Genomic DNA, 10,891 nt, shown 5'->3' on the forward strand with positions numbered 1-10,891 from the left:
ATGTGTTATTTATAGAAAGGTTAGTTTGACTAGAAATCCCACCACGAGAGATTTCTTGAAATATATTAAAAATTAATTATTTTGATCATCTTGTCTAAACAAAAAAATGTTGGTAAAAGGAAAACTTAGGTACTAAGACATCAAGTTGGTATCATCAGCAAGATTTGTATAAATTAGAGAGTCCAATACACAATCAAAACTGGAAATTTAAACTTTAGAATTACAATCCGTATTGTTATATTTCACATATATGTTATTCCCAATTTATCAATGTACCATTCATATTTAGATCAGGATCAATGCCCTTCAATTATAATTGTAATTGTAATTGTAATTAGATCTATCTATTCCTTACATTAAATAGACCTAGCTCCGATTAACATTTTATTTTCGGCTATGATTTGAGGAGCACGCAACAAAGGCATTCACAAGTTTCGAAACATCAATGACTCTCAAGCATTCATGTTTGTTCTTGAATTCTACAACTAGAAATCTAATCACAAGAAATTTTAAGTGCGAAAAGGAGGCGTCTAAAGATAAGAGAATGAATATTATTATTTATCTTTTCTGAAATACATTGAAAACTAATTATTTTGACCATCTTGGCCAAATAAAAGATGTTGGTAAAAAGAAAGTGTAGGGACTACAATGTCAAGTTAGTATTATCAACAAAATTTATATAAATTTGAAAGTCCGTTACACAATAAATTTAAAAATAATTTCAACGAGCAAGATTTGAGTAGCCATTGTGGATTGAAAGCCCATCCCACGGCATAAAAGGTATAGATTTATTATTTATAGAAAAAAATTTATTGGTCAAATCGATATGAAATATACACATTCACCCAAAGTCCACATGATAATTTAAAAAAAAAAACTAAAAAGATAATTGATTTTAACATAAGTGGTCAACTAATTACTTTTACGATTTTTTTTATGTTGTTCTATGGTTTATTTTTATTATTGTTATACATGAGAAGGTATGACATAAGAAAACTATTAATATGGTTTAATTGTTAATAATTCATAAATACTAGGTCGTATTTAATATTATTTCTTAATTTATAAATGTCATCGGCTCATGTTAATCTTTTCTGTATCGTTCTAATTTTATTGGATGTTTCTGGGTTATGTTGGGCTTTGACGAAGATATTAAGTGAAAAAGTTTATAATATAGAGTAGATATAATTAAGATTGATTTATAAAGATACGATGGACTTACTATTATTAATTTTAACTAAAACACTTTAATCAATGGTTTAAGTTTTAATAGCTCATTAGTTTGTTAAGAGTATCGACACAATGACAGGGAGATACATGATTAATCTAGTCTCACACAATGATAGAGTGATGCATGGTTAATCTCTTTATGCAAGATTTACTTTTTTAACATGAGATGATCATTGTTTTTTTTCATGAGTAAAGTTAGCAAGTTCTCGAAGATAAAGAAAAAAAATTGATGAGAGGAACAGTAGCAAGAGATTCTGATCACAACCTAAGATTCAAAGATGATGCAACCTTGCTGTTGCAATAGTAGATGAGCAACTTGCTTTTGTTTGCAATCGTCAGTCTTCCTTGGTCTTTCTATTGAAAAGTACAAGGAAACAACTTGGCTCGGTTAGCTGGAATTTAAGGTCTTCCTTCCTCTTGTTCTTCTCGGTTGCATTATCATGTCAATTTCCAGGAGAGTTTCCCAGCAACTGCTGATCGCTGTCTTTTTGGTGCCCACAAATCCTGTCTTTCTCTTATTAATATTAATAATGGTTGTCTAATAGCTACAAATTTCTGCTATTTAGCCGTTCTCAGGAAATTCTCAAAACCTTCACATTCAAGAAGACGCTGGAGTCTTTAGATGAAAGCTATTCCAACTTTGGGACTCGTCAAAATCAGAAGTCATAGTTGACTGACTTGAGGATAGACAACAATATGAAATGAAGAACAAGTGCATGATATTGGCAGATAGCCTAATTGTTGAAGGTTTCTTGGTCTAGTCTTTGAATCCGTCGGTTGAGTAGTTTCAGACTAATGGAGGATGATCCAAACAGGGCATGATAATAATATTTTGTGTATTGCAAGCTGTCGACCGTAGATTTCTCATGATCAATCTTAAGATAAGCTGTGATCATGTATACAATTTTCCTCCCAATAGATGGAATCATGGTTGTGGTAATAATTGTTTTCAGGTGTATGCAAAAAGGCAAATCGACCTGTTCTGTCAAATTTCTTGCCAGTTTCTATGCACCACCGGAGCCAGAAATATGAAAATCTAATTAAATAGCTTAACGAATTAAGCTGCCATTATGGTTGTTTTTCTAGTTTCTAGGACTCATTTTAGACATTACAAGTATATGACAATGGATTTGCTCACTAGAACATCATGGACACGTTCTATCATTGTCAACCTAGAAAATGGATTGTTGACTGACTTGACCTTGACTTAATGGTCAGTCACACAGAAGAATTGACTAACAGATGAATGGAGGTGAGAAATCATGTCACTCCGTATTATATACAAGTCGATACCTGCATTATGATGCACCGGCAACCGCAACCCCATTCCATGGCTACGGACAATGTCTATATTCCCTTCTTCTTATCGGCCTTCATATGGATTCAACTGATAACACCCAACATCTGCGACGGAGCTCTAACCTCAGGCTGCATCCCTGCCGAAAGAAGTGCTCTACTTGAGTTCAAACGAGGCCTGGAAGATCCTACCAACAGGCTGTCCTCTTGGGTGAGTGAAGACTGCTGCAAATGGGAGGGTGTGACTTGCAGCAATCACACTGGGCATGTCGTCAAGCTGGACCTCCACAGTCCGCATCCTTTCTCTGACGATACCTTAGGAGGTGAGTTGCGGCCTTCTTTGCTTGGCCTGAAGCACCTAAAGTACCTAGACCTAAGCATGAACAATTTTGGAGGCATTAAAATTCCAGAATTCATGGGTTCGTTCCATCAACTCCAATATCTTAACCTCTCCAGAGCTGGATTGGGTGGAGTCCTGCCTCACCAGCTGGGAAATCTCTCCAATCTGCAGTATCTAGACTTATACAATGACTTGGATCTCATTTTTGTGGTTCCGGTTCGTGAATTTAGCATTGGTGATGCACTCTGGATTTCTCACCTTTCTTCTCTAAAGCATCTCAACCTGAAGAATGTTAAGTTTCAAAATGGTACTCACTGGCTGGAAGCTCTGAACATGCTTCCTTCTATCGTGGAGATATACTTATCTGGATGTGCAATTGGACGTGTTCCCCTCTCTCTTCCACATGTGAACTTTACATCACTGTCTGTTCTTGATTTGTCTCATAATTTCATTAACTCTACGATACCCTCTTGGTTATTCAACATAAGCGGCCTTGAGCACCTTAATCTCCGTGCGAACATCCTTCAGGGTAGTATTCCACCAGCCTTTGTTAACTTGACTTCCCTCAGGGGCCTTGCTTTAGCTAACAATCCTCTTCAAGGAGGAATACCCACTTCCTTCAAAAATATGTGCAAGCTGCAGAAATTAGTATTGGCAGGCATTAATATCAGCAAAGATTTGTTAGAACTTAATGAATCTTTTTCTGGTTGCATCAAGATGAGCTTAGAGCATCTAGAGTTATCCGGCATGAATATTCGTGGGCAGCTGCCTGAATGGTTATTCCAACTCAGGAAGCTTAAAGCACTCTATTTGGGGTCGAATCTGATTTCTGGTTCTATTCCTGTATCACTTGGACAACTAGCATCACTCCAAGAGCTCTCTCTTGCTCAAAATCAGTTGGAGGGTATAATGTCTGAGGCGCATCTTGGAAACCTCACAGAATTGAAATACTTATATTTATCGTTCAACTCCTTAACTCTGAAGGTGAAGAGAAATTGGCTTCCTCCCTTCCAGCTTGATTCCCTTCGGATGGACTCTTGCAAACAGGGTCCTGAGTTCCCTGCATGGCTCCAGTCACAAATAAATATTTCAGAAATTGATATATCTAATGCTGGTATTATTGACGCTATGCCAAACTGGTTTTGGAGCGTAATTTCCACAGCAAAGTACGTGAGTATCTCCGACAATCAGATCGGTGGTCATGTACCCAATTTATTGCATTTAAACGACCTTGAGGATTTGGATTTAAGTTCAAACTACTTCGAAGGTCCTCTTCCATATTTTCCTCGTGGATTGTCATTTTTAGATTTGTCAAACAACTCATTCTCAGGAACAATTTCACTTGGCATCATCATGAATATGCCGGACCTCATAGGTTTATCATTTTCAAAAAACAATTTGAGTGGCACAATTCCGTTATCTATATGCCAACAGCCGTTCTTGGTGGCTCTTGATCTTTCAAAAAATATGTTATCCGGAGAGCTCCCCAATTGCTGGAATAATTCTTCAAGTATTGTAGTTATGGATTTTTCAAGCAACAACATATCTGGAGTTATTCCTAAGTCAATATGTTCCATAGCATCACTTCAGTCGTTGCACTTGAGCAGTAATAGTTTATCTGGAGAGTTGCCTTTGTCCTTGAAAGATTGTACGAAATTAGTCCTTCTTGATGCTGGACATAATGATTTGAAAGGTGAAATTCCAACTTGGATCGGTGAAAGTTTAACTAGTCTGAGGTTCCTCAATCTACGATCAAATATGTTGGACGGAGATATTCCTCCAAATCTTTCAAAACTAAGTGCTCTCCAATTTCTCGACCTTGCAGATAATAAGTTGTCGGGAAGTATTCCAAGGAGCTTTGGAAATTTTACTGCCATGAAAGTTATTGGAAAGTTTTCAAGTTGGATGATAGATGCAACAAGTTACAAGGAGCAGATGCTAGTAACAACTAAAGGACGAACTCAAGACTATGATGAGTCACTTTCGCTTATGAATATCTTGGACCTCTCAGACAATAACTTATTTGGAGGAGTACCTGAAGAACTCACAAGTCTTTCTGGCTTATTCAGCTTAAATTTATCTGGAAATCATTTCACAGGAGAAATCATTGAAAATATCAGTAAATTACAACAGTTGGAGTCCCTTGACTTGTCAAGGAACAACTTTTCTGGCACAATTCCTTCTGGCCTCGCTGCCCTGACTTATTTGGCTCACTTGAACCTCTCATACAACAACTTGTCAGGGGAAATTCCTCTTGGTAATCAACTTCTGACCTTCACTGATCCATCGATCTATATTGGCAATCCTGGTCTTTGTGGGTTTCCTCTGAATCAAAGTTGCAAAGCCAGTGAGACAACACAAGGTCAAAATAATGCAGATGATAGAGATGAGAATGAGATGATATGGTTCTACACGAGCATGGCACCAGGATTTGTTGTTGGTTTCTGGGCAGTCTGGGGTACCTTAATACTTAATAAGAATTGGAACCTTTATTATTTCCGATTTATAGACAACATGCTTGACAAAGTATATGTGTTTACCGTACTGAAAGTTTCTAGGATCAGAAAACGTTGTTGTTCCCAGCAAGGATGATAAATTTGAACATCAATATCTGCTGTATGAGAGTTCATCTCATTAATATCATATCATCAGCTTGAATAAATTTTCTTCTTCTGAATACTTCTGGACTTGTATACAAGTAAGTCATGCACTCTCAATTTTGATCATTTCTGTCAAGATCTCAGTACCATACGAAGTGTTCTAATTCTGGGGATTGCCAGAAAGCTTGCACCTTTTAATTAGTTTTTCCAAAATAGACACCCCTTTTTTAGTTGTTCAGTTTGGCAGAAATGAAAGGAGGTTAAAACTTTTACGAAGATATAGATAGAATTTATGGTTTTATTTTCTTTCTTTCTTTTTCATCCTCTATTTTCCCAAGTTTATGGTATCTGCTTTCATCAAATGCATTTGCATGTCTTGTTCTTCCCAAGCATTACGCGCCAAGACTGACACAATTGCGATCACAAGTTCGGCTGCAAAAGATTTGGCCACCTTATTCGATTAATTTAACTCTTATTGAACTTATGCACAGGTGTTTTTACCATACGCTACTCTTGTTTATGTAAATCCAGTGTCAGTATATCTAGAATCAGATTTCATTTTACATTACTAATTTTTTTCTAGAGATCAAGGTTTAAATTATCATTAACCCTCCCTACGGTCCACATTGGTGAGAGCCTCTCATGCAAAGGTATGTCTTCTTTTAAATCTCTTCAAAGATTAAATTTATCTCACATAAAAGAGCTTTCATATATTAATGCAGTCTGAATTTTGATATAGAATAACTTGTCATCACTGTCAAGATAACGCGAATTCTGCCCTAGAAGGACAGCCTGATTTAGAGCTGGAGTAGCTTGGATCTGAATTGCATGTACACTGGAGTTGCTTGCGATGGTTTAGTATGTGCTCTCTAACCTTCAAAATTGTGGTGCTCTCAAAGAGCAAATAAGGTTCATACACAAGAGACTCGTTGTATTTGAGATGTTACTCGTGCTTCATGCTTCTTGCGCCATGTAGAACTTTAAGGGGATCTCTTGTTGCGTGTTGAGTCTTACTGTAAATTTGTATCCTCCAAACTGTACATTGCTACAACTATCCGACCGAAGAAGCTACGGATGCATCTGCAGTTGCAACAGATGGGGCTGTTTAATATGATCTACTCATGTAATGATCCTCTTGTTTGAGATGCTTGTCTTCATCAATCGAATGCATATTGGTTGCATCATAAGCTCAAGTCCACCAAATGTGCAGCTGCATGATCTTCTTGGATCTCAAGCTCAGATCTTTTCAGTCGATGAGTCTCCCATTGACGGGGGACATGCTGCTGCAGCTGATGGAATTGGGCCGAAGAGGCTTTCACATGCATGTCGATGTGACAAAGATGATATGTGCACGCAAGAATGATCCATTTATGGCCACCTTAAAAATTCATGTGAGATGTCATATGCTTTGTTGTCGTTGTTGCTATTGTTGAAAAGGTGTGGCATAAGAAGACTATTTATATGGTTTTTGAGTGTCAACAGTTGTCTTTTCTTTCATTTTGGTGTTGTTTTGTGAACGATCAGCGCCAATCAAAGGCCAAGTTCAAATGGGGCCCCTCTTTTTGTTGTTTGCATTACCCAATAACTAAAAACCCCAAGAGAAAAGCGTCAATCATACGCAGCACTCGATTACCAAAGCCGTGTCCTCTGCATATTCTGTCCCTTTTCTGCCGCTGCTGCTCGTTTTCTCTTCCGCGTCGCTTCTCCGCCTTTTCTAGATCTCCGGATTCGCGCCTGATATGTCTTCCTCCAAGCCCGCCGGATCCATCCATGACTTCACCGTCAAGGTTGGTGGCCCACGGGGTTTATGTTTTCTATCGTCATCGTGTGCTCCGTTTCCTTGTCTTTTTAGTGTGCTGATGGTGGCTCCTTTCGAAGATCGATTTTTTAGACTGAGTCGGCTGTTCGATTTGGAGGATTGCTCGAAAGATGGGATTTTGACAAGGGATTGGTTGTTTTTATCGTTGGTTTTGTTTTAATTTGTCATCCGGAGTCGTCAAGGAGGTTTATTTTTGAAGATCCACTGCCCTGTAGTTTTGAATTTCTTGTGATTAGGTCTTTCTTTTTTATTGTTCTTGGTTCTAGGGATGGATCGAGTTTACCGTCGTGGTCGATTTTTTGGAACATGTTTAATCTTTTGTGATTATATGCAACTTGATGTAGTTTTTTATGGTCATTGGTTTCTTGTTCGGAACGAATTCTTGAAGCTAATGAAGTGTATTTTCCTTCATCGTTCTCGACTTAATCCTTTGTGTTCTGTCAAGTCAAATGAGATGGACAGATCAATTAGCCCCCAGATTGGACAACTATCATCATATTGTATCTGCTGATGGTGCTGATGCCTCGAGTGTTAGGAGTTTTTGTTGTTTGTGGGGGAAGAAAACTTTTTCTCTGCGAATGTGGGTGGTGATGATTGATGATGATGATCATCATGTGTTGTATGGCTTCCGATGCAGGATGCCAGGGGAAATGATGTGGATCTTAGCATTTACAAAGGGAAGGTCTTGCTGATTGTCAATGTTGCATCTCAATGGTACTGCAGCTCTATTAAGTTTGCTTCTGTTCTTCGAGTTACAGATTAACATATGTTAGAAGGTTATGATTGTCTGAGATTGTTACAATTTCTCAACATTGTTCACTTTCTTAAATTTTAAAATATATTGATAATGTCTCTGTCATTGTTCTTATCTACTTGCTTGAGATTTCAACTCTGACCTCATGATATCGTGGTGCTGTTAACTTCTCAAAAGAAAAAGAAAAATAAAAATGAGTTCCAGTGTAAAGAAAATCCTCCTGTAGAAGATGATGCTAATGCAACTTGCATTTACATTTGAAAAGATGAGATGAATCTCCTGATACTGTTATATATAATTCCGAAGTGCCTACTTCAGTTTGCAAAATCCACATGCTACATAGTGTACAATTCAGTGATTGACCATTTAATAATAACAGGAGCATGTAATTGCAGGAAACAAAAAACTGCTAAAGGGCATGAAGAATGTAGAGTTAAGGTGCAGCTTACCTTGATATATTCAGTGCTTGTGTGAATTGAGGGTAGTGATGAACCAAGGAAGTTTGTAGTTCTCCATCTATCCACACCTGCAGATTGTGCTGAAGAGTGTACCAGCCTTGATCACCCATCCCAAGGCATTGTAGCCTGAGCTCCGGGCAGTTACTGATGCTCAAAAATTGAAGTTTGCTTGGAAAACCATCATTTGGCAAGCACAAGAGGCCAGGACAGTCTGAGATCTCGAGACGTGCAAGTGAGGCCATGTTTATGAGGCTAACTGGTAAATACATGAGATGCCTGCAGTTTTCGATCGCCAAGTCCTCTAACTTTATTAGTTTTGGCAGTCCTTTGGGAAGAGTATGGAGCTCAGGGCAGTGCTTGATGGCCAAGTACAACAGGCCGGTCGGGAGCCAATCATCCGGTAATGATAGCAATTGATTGCAGTGACTAATTTCCAATCGACGGATCAAAGCATGGGAACCTTGTATATTGAAAGGAAAGGTTCTCCATTGCAGTCCACTGAGAGTCAGGGAGGGAAGCAAGGAAACAACAGACCAGGAACTCCAAATCCAGTCATCAGTAGTCTTCACTTCTAGTTATTTGAGTGCTGGGAAGTCAGATAGGCCAGCAAAACTTTGGGATGCTTCTATCACCAACTTCGTCAAAGCAGGAAATTTGTGCTTTAATTGGTCAAGAGCAAAGCAGTCCTTGATAACAAGCTCACGAAGAGAAGGCAAAACACAGTCATCAGCACCACACCATTCTTCCAGTCCTGACATTGTTTCTAGATGTAGCTTCTCCAATGATGGAAACCTTTGCTTGTTACTGCCACAAAATGAGCAGTCAAGGTGCTGCACCCGATGCATTTCTTTTATGTATAGATATTTAAGCTTCGGTAATTGGCCAAGTGGTGGGAGGTTAAAACAATTATCACAGTTGCAGATCCATAAGGTCACTAGATTGGAGAAGGAAGGATCTCCTACCCAAGTTGGAAATGATGTTCCTCCATACCCAACTATTCCAAGCTCTTTCAGGTTCGTATGAGGTCTGAGATTTTTTAGAACATATTCTTTCTCCTCATATCCAATACTTAGTGCAACTGCTTCAGTTATATTACTGTAGTTCCATGTCAACTCCAGCCTGTCGATGTGTTCCTTGCTCATGAGGTTTGCTTCAACAGCTTCTGCTGCCTTGAAAACAAGATCAAGTCTTGCAATGAGAAGATCACCATGGAGATTGTTCAAGTCCCTCAACTGAGATAAACCACAGTGAAGCCTTGTGCTCACAATATATCTTGAAAGTGTTTGAAGATCAGTTAACAATCCAATATCTGGTGGCATAAATCTCAAATTGCCTCTTGTGTGCGTTCCTTCCGGCGCCAATGTCATTCTTGAATTACCATCAAGATGTAGGTCAAGATTCCGTAACTTGCGCAGATTCCTCGTATCCTTTGGAAGCTCTTCAAGAAAATAGCAATTCCTAAGTACCAAGGTTTGCAGGTTGTAGAGGTGAGACACAGATTCAGGCAGTCTAATGATATTTGTGTTCTGTAGTTGGAGACAGCGCAGATGCTTCAGATCCCCGATTGATTCGGGCAGCAGAGCCAATCCCAAATTGCTTAGATTTAGAGTGCGTAGGCTCTGAAGTCTATCGGCAAGATCATCAGGAACGGTCATCAGGTAACTCGTAGAGCCGCCAACCAGGATTAGTGTATGCAAGCCTTTGCATTTATAAACTTCCTCAGATAAATTGTTTTCTCCCCTTAACCGAGGTGATATGTTTGAGATATTTTGATCAAATAGGTCATATTACAGTGATAAATGGCGAATGCTGGCAGAGCCAAACCAGCCTTTGCCGGGCTCCACGACAGAACATTCCTCGGCTGCTATATGTCGGGCAAATTCATGAACAACATCATGCATGATGTACCTAGAGGTGTTTGTTGAATTCTGGACTTGAAGAGGAGATGGTAGCTGAGCAATCACACACTGTGAAGGTGTGGTTAGAACTGCTTTGCCATTAAGATGAAGTTTTGGAAGCTAACATAGTTGACTCAGTCTGCCCTGGAATCTTTATCATATAAGGGAGTGCTCAGAGTGTCGGAATGATGGGCTAACTAGTTTGTCAATTTTATTAAGCTCAAACTATTGATTAAAATACTTCAATTAAAATTTTAACAGTACACCCATCAAATCTTTGTAAGTCTATCTTAGTGTTGCCCACTTCTAACATGGGACTAATCGGGATGTTTCAAGCTCCCTCACTTAAGGCTAAGATGATCATCGTTTTGTTCCTTTTGTCGTGAGTAAAGTTAGCAAGTTCTTGAAGATAAAAGAAACAAAAAATTGAGATGGATAGAGTTTTAGAATTCATGGACATGAGCAAAAGAGGAATGGCGGCAACAGATTCTGATCA

The 10,891-nt window shown here is 38.6% G+C and overlaps 1 protein-coding gene and 1 long non-coding RNA gene across 4 annotated transcripts; both read left to right on the forward strand.

Moving 5' to 3' along the window:
* The first annotated feature begins 2,551 nt into the window (after positions 1-2,551).
* On the forward strand, positions 2,552-6,348 carry LOC135636786 (receptor-like protein EIX2). Its single transcript, XM_065148826.1, has one exon. The coding sequence runs from the start codon at positions 2,561-2,563 to the stop codon at positions 5,456-5,458; it is 2,898 nt and encodes a 965-aa protein (XP_065004898.1). The 5' UTR covers positions 2,552-2,560; the 3' UTR covers positions 5,459-6,348.
* A 712-nt stretch (positions 6,349-7,060) lies between these two features.
* Positions 7,061-10,770, forward strand: LOC135636787 (uncharacterized). 3 transcript variants are annotated; one of them, XR_010496050.1, is made up of 4 exons: positions 7,061-7,253; positions 7,731-7,999; positions 8,435-9,510; positions 9,657-10,770. It is a non-coding gene; the product is annotated as an uncharacterized LOC135636787 (long non-coding RNA). The 3 variants fall into 3 exon arrangements; XR_010496051.1 differs by having other exon boundaries at positions 7,062-7,253; positions 7,923-7,999; XR_010496049.1 differs by having other exon boundaries at positions 7,064-7,999.
* The last annotated feature ends 121 nt before the right edge of the window (positions 10,771-10,891 follow it).

The sequence above is a fragment of the Musa acuminata genome, chromosome BXJ3-4 (assembly GCF_036884655.1).
Source record: "Musa acuminata AAA Group cultivar baxijiao chromosome BXJ3-4, Cavendish_Baxijiao_AAA, whole genome shotgun sequence".
NCBI classification, from domain to species: domain Eukaryota; kingdom Viridiplantae; phylum Streptophyta; class Magnoliopsida; order Zingiberales; family Musaceae; genus Musa; species Musa acuminata.